Source organism: Mytilus trossulus, chromosome 9 (genome assembly GCF_036588685.1).
Source record: "Mytilus trossulus isolate FHL-02 chromosome 9, PNRI_Mtr1.1.1.hap1, whole genome shotgun sequence".
NCBI classification, from domain to species: domain Eukaryota; kingdom Metazoa; phylum Mollusca; class Bivalvia; order Mytilida; family Mytilidae; genus Mytilus; species Mytilus trossulus.
The window spans coordinates 50,723,149-50,743,802 of record NC_086381.1 but is presented as its reverse complement, the minus strand read 5'-3'; the positions used below and the strand labels follow the sequence as shown (position 1 = coordinate 50,743,802).

At 33.7% G+C, this 20,654-nt stretch overlaps 1 protein-coding gene across 3 annotated transcripts; it reads right to left on the bottom strand.

The window, feature by feature from the left end:
* Positions 1-1,498: 1,498 nt before the first annotated feature.
* Positions 1,499-20,157, bottom strand: LOC134683071 (serine-aspartate repeat-containing protein F-like). 3 transcript variants are annotated; one of them, XM_063542124.1, is made up of 6 exons: positions 20,014-20,157; positions 16,114-16,400; positions 6,534-8,022; positions 3,386-3,676; positions 2,888-3,020; positions 1,499-1,877 (listed from the first exon to the last, which is right to left on the bottom strand). In XM_063542124.1, the coding sequence occupies exons 1-6, from the start codon at positions 20,090-20,092 to the stop codon at positions 1,772-1,774; spliced, it is 2,385 nt and encodes a 794-aa protein (XP_063398194.1). In that variant the 5' UTR covers positions 20,093-20,157; the 3' UTR covers positions 1,499-1,771. The 3 variants fall into 3 exon arrangements, with proteins under 3 accessions (XP_063398194.1, XP_063398195.1, XP_063398196.1); XM_063542125.1 differs by lacking the exon at positions 3,386-3,676; XM_063542126.1 differs by lacking the exons at positions 2,888-3,020; positions 3,386-3,676.
* Positions 20,158-20,654: the final 497 nt, after the last annotated feature.

The window sequence follows — 20,654 nt, the reverse complement described above, 5'->3', positions numbered from 1 at the left end:
ATGAAGCGGGACATTCTCACTGCAGTTTATAAGAGATATGAATCAAGAAATTCTCACTGCAGTTTATATGAGATTTGAATAAAGACATTCTCAATGCAGTTTGTATGAGATATGTATCGGGACATTCTCACTGCAGTTCATATAAAATATGAATCGGGACATTCTCACTGCAGTTTATATAATATATGAATCGGGACCTTCTCACTGCAGCTTATATGAGATATGAATCAGGACATTATCACTGCAGTTTATATAAGATATGAATCAGGACATTCTCACTGCAGTTTATATGAGATTTGAATCAAGACATTCTCACTGCAGTTTATATGAGATTTGAATCAAGACATTCTCACTGCAGTTTATATGAGATTTGAATCAGGACATTATCATGCAGTTTATATAAGATATGAATCAAGACATTATCACTGCAGTTTATATGAGGAATGAATCATGACATTCTCACTGCTGTTTATATAAAATATTAATCGGACATTCTCACTGCTGTTTAAATGAGGAATGAATCAGGATGACTTTTTTGTATGTGGGATGTGAGGAAATTAAGGTGTTGCTTTCAATGCAATAGTTCAGTTATCAGAGTAGTTTTTTGTAGCTTTGCTCATTGTTGAAGGAGACCTATAGTTGTTAGTTTCTGTGTCATTTTGGTCTCTTTTGGAGAGTTGTCTCATTGGCAATAATACCACATCTTCTTTTTTATTTTTTTGTGAAGTATTTTGTCAAATGATCTGGCTTTTTCTCGGACGAATGATACAAGTTGGATTTCCGATGATCTTGATGATAGGGATGAATTCATGTTGAAGGTCATACAAAATTTGGTTATTTTCTATGTGATCCATCATACTACTCAGTACTGGATACTGTGGATTCATTATCATTCGTAACGTTGTTACCAATTTTCAAAAATAAAATTAACGGTACCAATGTTCTTGTACCAGATGCGCATTTCGACAATACAGAGATGCTCGTGGCCAAAATATTAGAAATCTAAAGCTTATATAAAAGATGAAGAGCTATAATCCAAATGGTCCAAAAAATATAGCTAAATCCGTGAAAGGAACCAGAGCTTTGCGCGAGGGAGATGCATTTTTATAATTTATAATAATTTCTAATATTTTGTAACAGCAAACTTTAATAACACACAAAAATCTGTATTTTCATGCCAGTACCAATCAATAAATGTTTTCCATGATTTTACATAGTATGGATGCGTCATTATGAGTGATATGGGTCTGTAATTTATAGCAATGCGTTTGTCCCCTTTTTTAAATACAGAACACACATTTGCATGTTTCCAATGTTGTGGGAGTTTGTTTGACAAATGATTTTTGTCTGTTGGTTACTTCGACGGTGGGTTTGATAAGTTTTGTACATTTTGTGGATTTGTTTTGTTTGTTTTCGGATCGATGTCTCATTGGCATCTACCTTGCAATTCCATGTATTCTGACATGTATCAGGATTGATTGAAATAAGAAATCGTATCTGTATATATTATTGGATCTCCTTGTCCGACATTTTTTATTATACTGTTATAAATATTATTATAATATAAAAAAGCACAATTACATACTGAAAAAATAGTCAATTTATTACACTAGTACAAAAATATTTCTGTTCTTTCTGAATAATCTTGAAATTACTGCCCGCCGAATTTTTGCAATCTATCAAAATTTGTGTTGAGTTTTCTTCGCCTAAAACTGCATCAACAAACAGAACAAAATCAGTGTAAAGTTTATAAATAAGTAGAAATTATCAATCAATCGTTCTGAGTGCAAACCAGCATAATTCCCGCAATAGAATAATAAAATCGTGTGTCTGGGGTCTGTGCTTGTGACTTTCCGTCTCTGTTTACACACCAACACCTGAAAAATATTAAATTAAGAATGAACAAGGATCAATTGTATCAGTTCCATGTAACTCGTATCTATCAATACCATTTCAACTATAAACAGACGAGCTCTCATAAACAGATAGACATAGGTTATGGGAGATAACTCTTTAATTCGGTAATTAAGCTTTCTTTAAATAGTCATGGGGAAACAAAATTAAAAATCATCAGTACATAAGATATTAACAGCTAAAAATATATTTAAAAAAATATTTTCCAGATAAAGCATCTGTGATTGTTTTTCTCGTCATCTAAATCTTTCTCCTTTCGTTGGACACTTCTATGAATAGTTTTTGTTTTGTTTTAAGGTTCACGGTAAAAAAAGTTTGTCTTCTATTTATCTAGTATGAATTTAAAATTAGGACAGGCTGAAATGAATTTCATGACAAATTATTCAAAGACATCAAATATATGTCATGTTTTCACCAAGCCCTAATGTTTTTCATGAATTTCATGGTAAACTATATGGTATCATATAAATAGCACAACGTAGGGAGGGTGATAGAGCAGATTTTACATCGAGAAAACATTGTCTGATGTCAACCGACAGAGGCGAAGGTTTTCCAATGATTTCCCCAGGACAATCATCTACTCAAGAATGGTATCAGTTCTCTAAGACAGAGAAACAATAACGTTGAAGTAGTATTTGACTGTAATCCTTGAAATTTGGAGCAGTAACAAACAAAAAACATGTGTCACAAACACTCCAAAACCGTTCGACTGATTCAAAATCGTTCAAATGACACAAAACCGTACAACTGATACATAATCGTACAACTGATACAAAACCGTACAATTGATTCAAAACCGTTTAACTGATAAACAGTCGTTCAACTGCTACAAAACCGTTCAACTGCTACAAAACCGTACAACTGTTACAAAACCGTACAACTGTTACAAAACCGTACAACTGCTACATAACCGTTCAACAGATACAAAACCGTTCAATTGATACACAATCGTTCAACTCATACAAAACCGTACCTCTCAAGATAGCATTGTTTAGGAGAAAATGAGCCGTCCATATTACAGCTAGGAGAAAAGCCGTATCTACTGGCAAGCATTGTTTGTGCCCAGCAGTTCTTTAACATTTTTGGTTCCTCCCACGGGACATTTGCTACAAAACAGAATGTTACGGATTTTACGCATTAAAACCTTTAATGGATTCCAATAGAGGTTTGAAAAATTGAAAATTATTTCTTTAATTATCTTGCAGTTTTGCAGTTCGAACTCAAGATTCAGATTATATTTATGCGATTGAAATAACGAAAATTCTTGTACGTGTTATGTTTATTGTTATCCGAGCAATTTTTGAAATCGGTTGCACATGCTTAATTTTTTAACAAGGAAATAATGAAAATGTGATAAAAACTCATAGATAGAACATAACACTTATTTTAATTTTAACGCAAATGTAATCTTTTGAATTTTGAATTTGTTAAGCTTTAAAGTTTAAACCTAACAGTGACATAGGACAATTACCTTTTGCGTCTTTTGAAAAGTAAGATAAATATTCCTGTTCATACAATTCTTGTAAAGCAATCTGACCAGACGGCTTCCCACCCAGATGTTTGTAATAAACCCCGGGTATCTTCACAGCCTTTGCTACTCTAGTCTCTACTTTGTGGGGAGAGGACTCGTCTGAGTTTTCATGAATTTCAAAATTATCGCTATTGTCTGATCGGTACGTCGTCCATTTTTTGTCACTTTTAGCCTTTTCACTTCGTTTTCGTTGATCAGAATACAAATCGTCATCATCGTCTTGAGTTCGAACTACAAAACAGAAATGAAGATAAAAGGTTATGACCTCATGTAACTGAGCATTTATCTTTAACAGTCGTTAAATACTCGAATCAGCATAACGTCAAAACCAAATTTTCCTTCATTTCTGAATTATTTGACGTAATCAAATCTCGTTTGCTATGTTCTTTCAGATTAAATCGTCTGCTGATCGGACATGACTGAAAGAGAAGGCCAAAAATAACAAAACATGTGTTTTCGCAAACGTGTTTAAACAAATAGCGTAGGTAGGCAGGCACTATTATTTTATTTTACAAACATTTTGTAGCTTACTAACTTACTTCCATAAAAGAGGGAATTAGTCTGTCTGACTTAAGGGCATACGATACAGTTACAGGGGAGGTAATGACGTTGCTAACGTAAAATGTTATTTTCGCGACGTCAAACTGTGACATATCGGGAAAAGATGCATTTTTCGACTGATTTTTATCATTCATAATTTCAAACTGATTTAATTTGAAAACGAGTTCATGGACCCCTATTTTTCAAAACAGCAATTTGTTTCATTTTGCAGGGAGATTATGTGACCCAAATTTTATAATACTGTAAAATAGGATTTTTTTTAATTTTGATAAACATGCAGCAAAAAATTACGTATTTTCCTCAATTCATGAACATTTGATAAATATGAGTTATTTCTGAATAAAAAATGCATAATTTTTTAGGATACTTATAAAATACAGAAATTACCGATTATTTAACAAAAAAACAATTTGTGTTTATCTTTTTATATAACAAAAAAGTTATGTCTTTTTTTCGAGAAAAAAAATTACGGCCACAAATCTGAATTTTGAGCAAAAATACAAAATTTCGACTTCATTTTACTCAAAAAGTAGCACATGAAGGTATATTTTTTCTTACATATTTGATTTAATCAGGTAAAAAATAGCCTATATGCAAATTTTCACGAACTTGTAAATACATGATCAAAACTGTATCGTATGCCCTTAACAGAGTTGTTCCAAAATGGCATAAAAAGTTTAAGGATAGATAGGGAAAAAACATTAATTATTTATATTGGCCTAACACAACTATCTTTTCTGTGAAGTATTTTTGTTATTGTACTGTATCATAATCGGACATTTTATATGGGAGTGGGAGAAACCAAAATATACGAAATTCTTTGTTGGAATCTTTGGAAGAAAAAAACTCCAGACAACTAATGCAACCATGACAACAGATAAGTTGAGAAATCACAATACCATGGCATCATCTCTTCCATCATGACACTAACTACCCTTTAACGTTACTAGTTCAGCATCGATATTTATAATCTGACTCTATCTATATTGGGAAGTTAAAAAACTACTTTTAAAATATCCAAAGATATAAAATCTACATTGGTTTTAGAATAACACGACGAGACTGAGTTTCACATGTGGAGCAGGATCTGTTAACCCTTCCGGAAGGCATTAAATCACTTCCGGTGTCTGGTGGTATACGTGTTGTTCAGTCTTTACTTAGTAACATGGTGTTTTGTAAGCTAGTTGTCAGTGTATTATCGACTTATCAATGAGTTTAAATATCCCGTTGATATCTTCTGACTGTACTTTTCAATACCTAAAATTTTAAAAAGCAATCAAAATACAGGAACGATTAAATTACCGAACTCAATTATCAATGATCCAAGTAGTATATGTTGCTCACATTATAAGGAGCCTGCATTGCTCACCTCATGTGACCTGTTATCTAATAATCGTATGCTACCTGTGCACTGTAACAAATAATTCCCCTTCCTACTTAGGTTTTTTCTTTTTCTATCATGACATGTCTAAATTATTTCTGCATCAAAAGAATCTGATAATTGGGTTTAATTGCGTTCTTTAAAAGTTATAAATTAGTATCATCATTTGAAAAAAAAGTTTGGCAATTTGGTAAAAAAAAATATACAATGAGAAGATTTCTTTATAATAGATTGAAAAGGCTCGGACGTTCCAGAACATACAGGACCGCATAAGCAATTGTATAATTGTTCGTAAACCAAAATAGCATCCCCCAACCGTAAACGACCTAAAAAAAGTTAACAGAAAATATCCCTGTCCCACTATACAAGGACTACCCCCTTCCCTTCAAAAAAACAAAAACCCAAACAAACCAACTATCAAACAAAAACAACCAAAAATGAAACTAAAAGAGCGAAAAGCAAGAGGCATTATCCGTATTTGAAAATCAGAGTAGATAGACCCGATAATTTGCGACACTTGAATTACTGTGGATTCCTTTATTTTCGTGGATTGAGGAAAATTTGTATTTTTGTGGATATTAAATTTCGTGATATTTTTACTATTGCATGATAGGCTAAAAATGACACCACTACATCTGCATATACAATCTTTTAGTAAAATTTGTAATTCGTGGAGTATTTAAATTCGTTGTTCCCCTGTTCCCATGAAATACACGAAAATTGGTATCCACAGTATATCGACAATACAATGTCATTCAACTATCTCTTTTACTTTGTGAAATTAATATAAATGTTCTCCCGTGACGTAAACATCTATTTAGTATTGGAACTTATGTGATGTGAAACAAAAACACACAAAAATCGGTAATGAGTAATAAAAAAGAGCAGCAACAAAAAAATAAAATAAATGGAAAAACAAAACTAAAAAGGCACAGTCTTCACGCTGAATGGCAGCCCAGGCAGGTAAATTTGCTCTCCGGCCTGTAATAATCATATCTACAGGCAATCAGAATCTAACCAAAAAATTTCAAAAAATTAGCTTCGGGCCTGAAGATTTAACAGTTCATCGTGAAGACTGCAGGCATGCCAATATAAATTGTTTCCCTATGAAAATTAAAAATGTATCGAGAGGCAGAATACACTTACTTCTTTGGTCATTTATATCCCTTTTTTCTCTAGATTCCTCCTCCTCGTTTTGCATCTCCCTTTTCTGTTGTTCCATATGAGCCATTAAGTCATCTTCGGCATTACTAAGGTCACGTGTTGATTCTTCATTTTCATCACTTGTGTCTCGTATTGACTCAGAATGATCATAACTATTACTAACGTCACCTGTTGGAAAATGACTATTACTATCTCCTTGAAATTGACTATTTTCATCATGGCTATGATCCATTGCTGGATTATTTTCAGAATGGCTCATATCATTTGCTGGAACATTATCATGAGGGCTAATGTCACGTTTATCGTCTTCATCATCATAATCGTCGCTGTTTCGTTTTAATTTATCTTCATCATCATCATCATCGTCGATGTCTCGTATTGATTTATCGTCATCATCATCAATATCTCGTTTTAATTCATCGTCAGCTTCACGTTTGTCATCATCATCGTCATCGTCATCATCAGCATCACGTTTGTCATCATCATCGTCATCATCATCAGCATCACGTTTGTCATCATCATCGTCGTCATCATCAGCATCACGTTTGTCATCGTCATCATCATCGTCATCATCAGCATCACGTTTAAACTCAACATCATCATTGTCGAAAGCTTCACGTTTGTCGTCATCATCATCATCGTCATCATCATCATTACGTTTAAATTCAACATCATCATTATCGAAAGCTTCACGTTTATCGTCATCATCATCATCATCTTCATCATCATTACGTTTATATTCAACATTATCGTCCTCCTCAGCATCTCGTTCACTAATTTCCTCGTTGTCTATAGCATCACGTTCAGCTTTGTCGTCCTCCTCACCTTCATTTTCGTTGGCAGTGACATCACCATCACGTCTTGCTCGTTCGTCGTCATCATCATCATCATCGTCGTCTCTCTTTACACGTTTATCATCATCATCGTCATCATCATCATCATCATTTCTCCTTTCGCGCATATCATCATCGTCGTCGTCGTCATCATCATCATTTCTCCTTTCGCGCATATCATCATCATCGTCGTCATCATCATCATCATTTCTCCTTTCGCGCATATCATCATCGTCGTCGTCGTCATCATCATCATTTCTCCTTTCGCGCATATCATCATCGTCGTCGTCGTCATCATCATCATCATTTCTTCTTTCGCGCATATCATCATCATCATCGTCGTCATCATCATCATTTCTCCTCTCGCGCATATCATCATCATCATCGTCGTCGTCATCATCATCATTTCTCCTTTCGCGCATATCATCATCATCGTCGTCGTCATCATCATGACTTCTCCTCTCGCGCATATCATCATCATCGTCTTCGTCATCTATATCTCTTAGTGCCCGTTCATCTTCATCATCATCGTCTGAACTTCGTTCGCTCATATCTCCATTTTCTGTGGCCACTTCACCAGATCGTTTGGATACATCCTCATCTGCAACATCCTCTCTTTTAGCTTCTTCATTGCTATCCTGTCATAAATAAAAAGAATAACGGTGCAGCATATCAATAATATTTATGTAAATTTATGGCAATCCATAAGTATTAACCAGGACCGAGTCAAAAGAAGAGTTGAACGTTTGTTTAAATCAGATCTCCATTAGTAGAAAGGCAAGTTTTAAGACCCAGTGTTCAATTTTGTTTATGATGTTCGCTTAAAACTTGTTTTCGACTTTTTGTCAGATATTCGGAATCCTCTAGTTTAAGTCATGTAGGTCCATAACAAAAAGTGCTCTGTAACCCCTTCTTTTTATTTACTACACAATTTTATTGCATAGCAATATAATATTTCCCACAAAAAGTAACCAAAAGTTAGCGTGCAATAAATTCTAATATTGCACTAGTGCAATAAATCTTCAAAATTCATAACGTCATCAACGACAAAATCTTAGTTTAAACCAATTTTTACTTTCAAATATTATATTGCTATACAATAAAAGGGTTATTGCATGAATATTGGGGATTATTCCATATTGATAAAATATTAGTAGGTTTTTCTATATGAATGAGATTTTGAATAAATAAGCATATTCACCTGCGGAAAAGGATATTCACCGCGCAAAACGTTCCCAATATTCATGCAATGACCCTATATTATTGCATACTGATAGTTTGGAAAATCCTTGACAGTTTTTAAAGTTTATGAAAGGAATAAGAGAAGCACGTCACTTAGTGACACTTAGACCTGGCTGCCGTTTCATAAAGCAATCGCTAATAACGACTAACGTAGATTTTAGCGTGTATCTAACGACTACATAACGATTACGTTTACGTGCGTTTCATAAAGCAGACGTTGACGAATCGTTAGATTTTCCGATCGCTATACAATCGCTATTTATTTTTAGAACGGGAATCCCAGGATTTCGCACTCTCTATCATTGGAGAAAAAAATGCTTGTAAACGACGGATAGTAAGAGTCTTAATCCAAGAAAGCCAGAGTAATAATTGTTTCTCCAAAAAGGTAGACTTACAAAAATTGTTTCTAATATAAGTAAAAGAATAATATTCATGCAAGTCCTATATTAAAGTAGTAGATAAGTTGAAAGTCTATTGCATGTATTGTCACATCTCCGTTGAATGGTCTATTCTAAACAAACATACATTTTGGGAATAAATTCCCAAGCCAAAAGATTTCAGCATTTAATTTTAGTACAACTTTTATCTTCAGTTATGTTATATCTTAGATGAATGAACAAATGTAACCTCCGTGGAATGTAATCTCCGTTGGCGTTGACGTTTTGGTAAAGAGTGCTTTCTTTCACGTCCGCAATTTTAGCGAGTATGGCATGCCGAATAAACATTTATAAGTTAATTATTACGAACGGCTAATATAAATAAATTACAGAAAAAAATACATAAATTGTTATTCAGGCGACGTAAGAAGACACCATGTAACAATTTTTTAACTGCATAAAGGGTACTATTTGTCAATGTTGATAGCATCTGAAAAAACTTTTAAAGTGCCAGTCTGCCTAAGAATCAGGCAGTGTTGAAAACATGACCAAAAAAACCCACCCAGTTTGACATTGATTTCAGTTCATAATATGTAGTTATGCACAAAAATAACATTCATTTCCATTTACTGTTCTGGTAATAGAAGATACAAATTGGTTGAAATGCACTAGAAATTAACGAATAAGGGGAGATAACTCTGTAATTTGCTATCATTCTAACAAATTTTCTAACCAAGTCATTTGATATTACCAGACACACACAAACGAAAGACTAATACTTTTTAACTCGGGATGATGGTTTGTATTTAATAGCATGATTAGCTCGGTGGGTTTTTTCTAATCATGTTTTAATTTTTACCTAAATTGCCTGATTCTAACAAAGACTGGCACTTAAACAGGGAAAACTATTTTACTTTCTTCGTTTTAATTTAAATATCTCGGATAATAATCAGAAGTTAAGATGACATAAGGTATATTTGATCATATTTGATTTGTGATATGAGGTACTAGTACTGAGAAGCTGAGCGTTCAGTTTAATAACAGAAAAAGTGCTGTTGGTTAGACGACATAACAAAAATATGATATCTGATAGAATGAAAATTCGATCACTAGAATTAGGTTGTATTCGCGAGTACCCAAATATTCTACGCTGAACGTAAATAGTGAAAATAATTCCAAATAAGCTGTTCATACGCATGAAATTTATCACTAGGCTTTTTTATCATTTTTTTTCTCACAATTACTGTAAGAGAGCTTTTTGAAGTAAAAAGTTATCTTGGTCTGACCTCCGTCATGAATTGTTTTATCAGTGGTATAAAATGTTATCGTTGCTGAATAATTAAAATACATGTATTATTTAGAAGAATCCGTTATTTTCTAAAAAAAATTCTTGCCAATTTTTTTTTTGTATTTTTTTTAGGTGGGGGGGAGGTAATTATTTTCTATTCTATAAACCATATGATTTATCTTGGTTTGTTTCAAATAAATATCTGATATTCAAACAGAAAAAAATGGATAATATTACTAATGTAAGATCATCAACGAGGAGATGCTATTTAGTAAGTCGATTTTAGTGGTCTCTTTTAAAACTACAAAGTCGGTGAGATCAACATGCTACAACCAACCAACAAAGAGGGTTGCCTAATATGAATAAAAATTATATGGAAAATATTTTTCTCTCTCTCTCTCTCTCTCTCTCTCTCTCTCTCTCTCTCTGGATCTCTCTCTCTCTCTCGATCGATCGATCGACTTTTAAAAATTCATTTCAACGACAAAGCATGCTGTCTATGCAGCATCAAAATTATTGTTTGAAAGTTATTCTCTCTGTCATTAATCAGCATGAAATATTGACCACTGAACGTTCAGAAAACAACAAGCAATCAATCATAAAGCTAGGTTCACACTGCCGATCAGATCAATTCGATCAAGACAAATTACGGGAAAGGATCGTGAAGAGATCGAGTTTAATCGGAATACTAAAGTTTTACCGGTCAGTACTCGATCATTTCGACCTTTGCTCGACTAATGTCCGATCATTTCCAGATTAACTTGACCAATGCTCGATCGCTCTAAAATCAGTGCGACTTCTATATTTATTTTATCCCAGACCAACTCGACCAATACCCGATCCCTTCGCGACCACATTCGACCACTCTTCGATCTCTACTTCACCGTACACGAGGACACATGACTGCTACACGATTCTCAAAAAGTGTGTGAAAATCTGATTAACCTTCATAACTCTGCTTCTGCTAAAATATATTGGCAACATTTTTTTAACTGCACAAAAATTCCTCCATGTAAAGTACGTGTCTTAACTTTTGCAAGTTGATGTATAGTCGTGATGGAAGTGTAGTTGGGTCGTGGTGAGAACGAGATGGTCACAGTGAGGTCGTAGCGCAGTCTCTTGCTACGATGTTACAGCAACCTTTACGATCTTACTAGGCTCTTACTACACTTCTACTACGACCTGATTTTATCATGACCGCACCACGATTTTTTTTAACATGTTCAAAGTTGGCCACGCTCATCTCGATCTTGGAGACCTCACCACGACCGTGATACCACCTGACTGCGGTCTCCACGATCGTACTACGATCATCGAAATTCGCATTTTTTTTCACAGATCTTAGTGCGATCGTGGCCTAGTGGGACCGTGGTATTAAATTGCCGTATATTTATAACATATAACGTTATCAAAAAAGAGATTCGTTTAATCCTTTGGTATAACTTAGTTATTTTAGCATTACCCAAGCTTGTTAACTTTTTTAATAGGATAGGTACTCATGTATTCTGTTATTTCTTTGTTCATGGTTTCAAGAGATTAATGAATCAATACACAAAACAAAATATTCACGTTTTATTAAAATTTTCTTTTCTGGACATTGGTTCACGAATAAAGCACTTTGCTTGAAGTCAGTTTATTACATTTTAGACAATGAGAGTGTTAAAAAAATTATAGAATAAATATATAATTGTTCTTAAACACAATTACATGTAGAAATTAAAAGCATAATATCAAAGCGAAATATCTATCAATATAATAAATAAAAAAGAAGGAAAATAGCTTTATTACTGCATGCCCGTATATCAAAATATATATATATTTTTTAAGTTTTCTTGTCGCTAAATTTATTCTTCTTGTCGCTTCCTGTTACAATAATAAAATACAGTATGATTTCAAATGAGACAACTGTCCATTCTAGACCAAATGACGTAAATGTTAGGTCACCGTACAACCTTCAACAAATAAGCAAACAATAGATATGATATACAGAAAAAAACGACAACTAGTACATCACAGACTGTAGACTTTATATGTCGTTACCACAAGATAGTTATCTCGTTCTTTCATACACGTAGCCGCATAATGCCACCGTATTATCGAGATTCGGAGATCTCAAATAATTAATCGTTACAGTTATTTTGGGAAACCAAAAATTGTCAAACGTAGTCGATTTTTTTTCAAACGTCATTAAGAAAATGGTCATGCACCGGATATTACAGTTCATGTCATTTTGCAAGATTTTTCTTTTCGTTATTCGTCATAACACTACGATCCAAAACATTCCATTTTTTTAAAATGATGAATTTTTAAATTCTCTCTTTCCAATCCAGACCAGTCTTATCATTTTACATGTACATTGTATTTCCACCCTTTTTCGTCGAGCCTGCAAAATTTATTAATAAAGCGGGAATGACCGATAATAGATTACGTCGTCGGCATCGGGGTCAACATTTAGATGCAGACGTTTGTTAAAGTTTGTTGGAACACCAGTAACGTTGTCAAGGCAATCCTTCATATAATTTCATGAAATTGGATAGAAGGTTTTTTATGACCAAAAGACAGTATCCAGAGCAAATGTTTGAAAATATTTTTTTCATTTGCCGTTTGTTTACTAGTAAATAGACTCTTTTCTTTACAATTAACAAGTAGATACAGTCCAGTTTTGCTAAAGTTTTTGAATGGCTTTTTAAAATGTCTGAAGCAAATGTTTGAAATTATGATTATTTTTTTTCCATTTAAACATGATAGTATATTTCTGATGAATAGACTTTGAATATAACAGTTCACATTTACAGAAAGTATTGGATTACATTTTTTGACATGACAAAGTGAACCTTCATGGATTGTTATGGAAATTAGATAGAAGCTCATCTTGAAAACCAAAAAATAACATCTAAGATTATTTTTTTTAATTCTGTAGTTAACTGATAAATGGATTATTTTTTTAGTTAACATTACACTTTTACGCTGACAGCAACATAACATCGCGAGAGAACGGGTTCCGATTTTTGTTATAACATGTATTCCTTTTCGGTTATCGGCATTATAAAATATTTTTCTTTGTTTATATCCATATCCATTTTGCCATTTTGCAGATAAAATATGTTTAAACTAAATGGCTTTCTTTTAATTGTTCATATCGTTCTCATTGTCTAAAACTGTAAGGCTCCAGTTTTTAGGTTATGTTCGGTAATTGTTCCTTTTTTAACTATCCTGCCATACTCATTTTCATAGTAATAATAACATTTGCAAAAGCTATTTCTATTCTATATAACTATTGAAACAATTCTTATGGGATTTAGGACCGTTCTGTGTTGTTGCATACCCGAAATTTGATTGTTCAAGTTCCAATTTTAGTTTATTTTTAATCAATTGATTTCGAGGTTTTGACAATTAAGGCATACAAAGCCTATAGAAAAAAAAAATTGGTTGACTTAAATATGAATTATTCTGTACCCACAAAAGCCATGCAAATTGTTATCAAACGTCGGAACTTAAATATTGAATCCCGCACAGTATCAAATTATCTGACAAGGTTTTTTTTTTTTTTTTATAAATATACCTTTCCCATAACTTCATGAAAGAGTGCTGCTTTTTTCTAATTAACAGCTAATGATATAATTAGTTAGTTTCAAATGCCCTCGAAATCAAAAAAGAAAAATATAATATTTCAACCGGAGTTATTATAATTGGACAAACAAGCACTCCCTGCAAAAACGCGGACGTGAAAGAAAACACCTTTTAGTAGCGTCAACAGTAAACATTGGTATAAAATTTATTGTCCAGATGTTTTTGTTCATATATCACAAACAAATGGTTTGGTCCAGATATTTCTGATTTGTTCTGTTGAAATAACTTGTTATACATATGAATTGTAAGTACATGGCACGCAATTTTCTTTTATTTTACTCGAAAGTCAATGTGAAAGGAGGTCAAAGATGGAGAAAACCAAAGTCGTTCTTCAAGGCGTGGTAAACGCGTTTCTGCAAACTTAAATATGCCCTGTCTACCAAGACGGTAGCGAGATATGATATATGTGTCATTTAAATTATCACTGATTTCAATCAGTCCCTGAAAACCCCTTGTCGGCTAAAAATTCGGCGTCGGTTGTACCCGAAAGTATGCAAGACGACGGCCATCTTTTATTTAACGATCGCTTTGCGACAGGTTTAACCTAACGTTAATAGCGTTCGCGATTCACACGCAATGTACGACTATCGCAAAGTACGACTGTTTTATGAAACGGAATTTTAGCGTTACGTTTGGTTAACGTTCAAACGTACGCTAACGATCGTTTTATGAAACGGCAGCAAGAATGCTACCACTCACGCTAAATTGCATTTTCAAAAAGTTGAAAAGGGGCATTACTATCTAGAATGGTTAGTAACTCACTGCCCAAATACAAACTATGTCTTATAAGATCTTATAATTTTGGTTCTTATCGTTGTGTTCCGAGTTTCATAACATTTGGATGAGGAAAACTTGTTAGCGGAATGGAAATGGGACGGACGGACGGTCAAGGGTAACACTAAGTGATCCCGTTGCGTACGGCAGAGTCATTTAATGGTTTTCCCCAAAATTGCATTGATTTTAAAATTTTAAAATTAGATTTCGATTGGGTTAATGAGATCAACCAACATAATACATGAATAACAAGAATGTGTCAATAGTACACAGATGCCTAAATCCGGGTCCCATTATCATTTTCTGTGTTCAGTGAACCGTAAAATACGGGTCAGAACTCTAAATTGGCATTAATTGAGAAAGTTCATATCATAAGGTATATGTTTACAAAGTTTCAAGTTGATTGGACTTCAATTTTTCAAAAACTACCTCGACGAAAAACTTTAACCTGAAGCCGAACAGACGAACGAACGAACGAACAGACGAACGGACGCACAGACCACTCCAGAAAACATAATGCCCATAAATGGAAGATAAAAATTAAAAATCATTATAAGATGTGGTAAGATTGTCAATGAGACGACTCGCCCCAAGACTGCAAGAATCCAAAGGACGAGGATTTAATCAAGAGTACGACACAATGGGCACCGTACGCCCACGTACTGATTTCAATAATGAACAAAATTAATATCGTACAGTAAACTTTGGAAATGGCCACGCCGGGATGACCAAATGATTAAAACTTCAAAATAGATTAGCATAGGTCCGATTTAATTTTTAAACAGTAAACGATAGGCAAGCATAGTAGAACGCAACCGAAGACAAACTTCAAATACAGGTTCCTAGCAATTGTTTGACAATTTCGATATGACAACATGCTCAGGCAAGCTGTAATATGTGCCAATATTTATAATATAACCATTTGCCTATAATTATTTAAGCAAGCAAGTTCGGTCATCTTCGAGCAGTCCCGAAAAAATAAAAACATAAAATCATATCGGATAATCCAATGGTTGGCCTGCATGGAAACATCAAAGATTCAACATTCCCACAACAGTGAATACTACAGCTGTTACCATCCGACCAATGCCCTTCTTCAATTTGACCACAACTAATTAGAAAACTATTTTTTTTTCAAATGCTATATTAAACTTAATCATTAAAGTATAGAACCCATGGCATTTCATTCACTCAGACTCAGTGGCAATATTACATTCTTATTTTAGAGCGTAATGCTTCAGGACTGGATACTCATTGACAAAAGTTATCAGGATTTCATATTATATACAATAGATTTAGAAATTGATCGTTTGACATCTCTTTCTAACTTGTATCAGTGACCCCAATCAGACAGTTCATTTATCCTGTCAGATGTCAATGCTAGTTACGAGTGTGTAAAAAAACAACTCAAAACTTACTTCAGCTTCACGTCTCTCTTCCTCATTTGAGAAATCTTCAGCCTCCCGTCTCTCTTCGTCATCTGATGAATCATCGGCTGCCCGTCTCTCTTCATCAACTGCCAAATCTTCAGCTGCCCGCTTTTCATCATTTGATAAATTTTCAATAGACCGTCTCTCTTCATCATCCTCAGATGAATCAACGTTCATTTTCTTTCTGAATAATTCAACTTCATCTTCGACATCTCGCTTTACAATATGACTTATAGTATCTTGTGCTACATTGCTGTTTGCTTGGACACTTATATCTGTAATGTAAAAGTAAATATGAAATATATGTACGCGAAATTGCCCATGATAAATATTTGCAAATGGCAATTCTAGAGGTATAAAAACATAATCATTTTTAAACTAAAATATCCTGGGTTCAATTATGTTAAAATGAGCATAAAGCATGACATGATCTTATTGATCAATTAAGTTCGCTTTTCATGTTTTAGAATTTTTTTTCAGATTTTCGGAATCCTCTGGTTTTATTCATTTGAATGCATTAAAAAAAAATTGCTCATTGACCCCCAATTTTCTTTTATAAATCTTTTACATGTATCATTATGAGCCATCTGTAAATCTTTGTTATATTTTAATAGTTTTTGAGAACTTAAACTTGTCCATGTAAAAGCTAAGAAAATTCAAGAGAGAACATTTTCCCGCCAAAATTTCTATACCAAGTTTAAAAAAATATATTTCGAAAACAAGCACATTGACTTATATTTTATTTTTGCACTTTTGGTTCCTTTATTAATTTCCCTATCAATATATACTAGTGTTATGGAGAGCTTGTTATTTTGAAACTGCGTAGCGAACTTCCTTAAAAACTTGTCAATGAAAACGCTAACAACAGTCACGAGAGGACATTTCCCCGCCAAAATTTCAATGGCTTTAAAATATATCTCGAAAACAAGCCCCTTGACCTATATTTTTTTTATGCTCTTTTGATTCCTTTATTAATCCCCTATCAATATAAATTATTGTTATGAAAAGCTTATTATTTTGAAACTGAGAAGCGAGCTCCCTTAAAGATTCTCAGTGACAGATATGTTTTTCACGGCCCCAGATTTTCAGTTGCAGTTCAACGAGCAAAGGTTATATTCAAAATTTTAGAAAAATTCGCGACAAAGCCCATTAACTGTTCCCTGACCTTAAAGGGGCCAGCTGAAGGGCGCCTCCGGGTGCGGGAATTTCTTGCTACATTGAAAACCTGTTGGTGACCTTCTACTGTTGTTTTTTTCTATGGTCGGGTTGTTGTCTCTTTGACACATTCCCCATTTCCATTCGTCAATTTTTTTCAAATTTCATCCAAGCCCCCCCCCCCCCCCCCCCCATAAAAATCAAATGGTAGCTCCCTAAAATATGTTGAGAATCTATGTGATGTCAAGCAGTCTTCACGCTTAGTCACAAGTCCTAAGTACGGCATTGGCTTGTTGTGTAAAATTATTTGCTACAAGCCAACAGAATTCAACTATAATAAATGAATATAAAAAAGTTGAGCTTCAAAGTTCTAGCTTTTGCCAGTTTTGGACTCAAAAGTTGGGCGTGAAGGCTGTCCAGTAAAAAATGGCAAACAAATATCGATAAGGTGTTTCAGTATCAGTCAGTTTGTTGTGGCAATTTTTTCAATATTTGGTAGAACAAGAAGTGAAGAGACGACATTGCATTGCCAAAATGTTAATAACACACATCGTTTGGACATAAGGAAATACGTTTTTGTTTATCTCAAAGACAAAGAGTAGAGGGTTATTCTTTCTCCCCCCTTTTTTTACGTACCACCTTACACGCGTAACACGCCAGCATCAAATATATTATTTATATCGATAATTTACAATACAACTCCCACTTTCATAGTTAACATCGGTCTTCACGCTTAAATCTCTGACTGTGCCAGAGGGACATACAGTACCTGGCCAAAAGTATTTGTCACTTGCATTTTTTTGCTATTGTTTCATATAAAAACACATATTTTTCAAAAAATATTTTGAGGGCATTTATGGTTGGATTTTTATCAACAAGGCCTTAAAAAAGACGTATAATTGTCTAAAAGTATGTTTGTTTATTTGGTAATAGTTTTGTCTTTAGGTGTTTTTGTTTTCCCTTGATTTAAACACATACAATAAATTTTTTTAATTTAATTTGGTTGAATATACAGCAAATTTCTGAACAGAAAATAATATTTGTGTTTATCTTGTGAACAAATGAAAATGATCCACCAAAAAAATATAAACCAAATAAACCTGTGACAATTCTGCTTCTATTGGTACCAAGTTGCTTAAAATCAAACCAAAAAAGACCCCGAAATATTTTTTTGAAAAATGTTGTTTTATATACAATTATGAATATAGTGAAAAAATCCATGTGACGAATACTTATGGCCACACTCTGTACTATATATGTCAATGTTTTAATTTATGCATTAAGCTTCTCCTCAGTATCATAGGCGGAATCACTGAAGCGTGAACGGAGCGGGCCTCCTCAAAGGCAGAGTTGATCAGTTCGCGAAATGTTTTTTCCCCTGGTGGTCCTTGAAGGAAATTTGCTGGTCCTCACTATCAATTCTATTGAAAAATACTAAAATTGTGTCAGTCCCATGCATTATTTTGGTGGTAAGAGGACCACCACTTTTCGCGAATTCTGGGCCTCACTTATGAAAATTCCTGGATCCGCCACTGAGTATCTTGATCAAATGAAAGACTAAAGATCAAACATGGTTATATATTCAATGGATCCAAAAAGTAACGGTCATTATGGCATGACGTCATATATCGAATGACGTCATCATTGGACATCTAACGTCACAGATGTCTAGCTGTCGTATTTTCTGGCACACGAAAAGAAACATTCAAAAAAAAAACTGCCAAGAGGGTTTAACCGGCATAAATCGTACGGCATAGGCTTGAATAAAAAATTACATTTTCAGCGGGCCGATGCGTATTCGTCAGTTGAATTCTTCCGTTTTTAACATATTCGTTTTGTAATCATAAAATTTTTCATAACTTAATTTTTATAAACCAGGTGTTGAAAGAGAGAGAACTATTTTGTTTTTGTTTAATATTGATTTTACATATTATTTGGGCACAATAATTCTGTTTCGACAAAAACAACAAAAAAAAAAGCTGCAGAAACAGGGGGGTAACCGTATGCTTTTGTCCGAGTCAGAACATTATTTTTCTTTGAAATTCAAATCTATATATAAGATGTGTGGAAAATCTGTCGTCTGCTTGACCACAATATCTTTTATTCTTCATCAAATTCAGAATCAGATTATTTTTTTAGGAAGAAATAAAACAGCCTCCCCTTTTTTGAAATTAAATGGTCGTTCCCTAAAACAATATAAGGCGCGTAAATGATTGTTACAAATAGTTACATCCGTTTGTTATTACAGAATAACAAATAAAATAGAAAAAGAATATTTTTATTTTCCAAATATATACATCAATTACATCATATACAAATAACTTTAATGCAGTATAAGTAGTTTTTGTTTAATAAAATGATACAATACTCTCGTTGAATATAGTCTTCAATCAATCCAAATTGTTTTAGATTTTTATATATCTCAAAAATAGCTGTTTCAAACGATATGCAACGGGCAGAACATACGATTCTGCAGCTGCTGTCCATTTTTTTTAGCAATGGGTCATCCTTTATATTTTTCGTTTAATTCTCGGTCTTGCCTTTTATTTCAAATAAACTTTGCACCCGTCCCGCCATAAAATCCATTTAAAAACATGAGAACTCATAATCAAAGAGTTATTCGAGAAATTTCCAGAAAGATCGTTTAGTTTTTAACTTTTGCTGTAGCAATGCCAATATATTTAGACTTCGGCATCTTTCATTTGAACAATAATCCTATATAAATCAACCTACCATGCTTCTCACTGTCCGTGAATGGTGCACAATTAATACCAAAGCTAGCAATACACACTAAAAGAAGAAACAGTGTCATGTTTACTGGTCTTCCGCAATGGCGTATAAACGTTTGAATGATGACGTCACAAGTGCAAAGACGTAACGAATTGAACAACGTCATTCGGGAGATTGTGTCATGTATTTTGCCACATTAATTTAAAATTTGTGTTGTTAAGCTGAAACGCGTTTTATACCCATTCAATAAAGATTTCATTTTTAGACATACCTTGATCTATAACTTAAAAAAAATCATAAAAATTTTGTCTTGTGAAAAAAAATAGAATAAACGATAAATGGCGCAATATCGCGGTGTGAGTTGAGGAGGGGATCTCCTGATTTTCAATATAAGGGATCATGAAGGTAATAGCTCCGGTCCAGCCAGCGGTCTGTCATAAAACGTGTGGTTATGAGCAATACGTACTAAGAAGTTTACCAAGGAAAAATTAAATATAATAAAAGTTCAATATAAAATTTAAATTTGCTTCCAAATATAAGTCTTTATTGATTTCTTCCAATAGGACTATAGATCACTATAGGCTATTAGGTTGGTCCCCTCCGTAAAACATTCAGTATGCCTTCGGAATATACAAATAAGGTAT

Bases quoted from the DNA above. Each gene is read 5' to 3' on its own strand.
- LOC134683071 (XM_063542124.1), bottom strand. From the start codon at position 20,092: ATGACACTGTTTCTTCTTTTAGTGTGTATTGCTAGCTTTGGTATTAAT. The intron at 3,021-3,385 runs GTAATTGTCCTA...TCTGTTTTGTAG, and splicing joins CTTTTCAAAAGACGCAAAAG to CAAATGTCCCGTGGGAGGAA. The intron at 1,878-2,887 runs GTACGGTTTTGT...AATATTTTTCAG, and splicing joins AAACAATGCTATCTTGAGAG to GTGTTGGTGTGTAAACAGAG.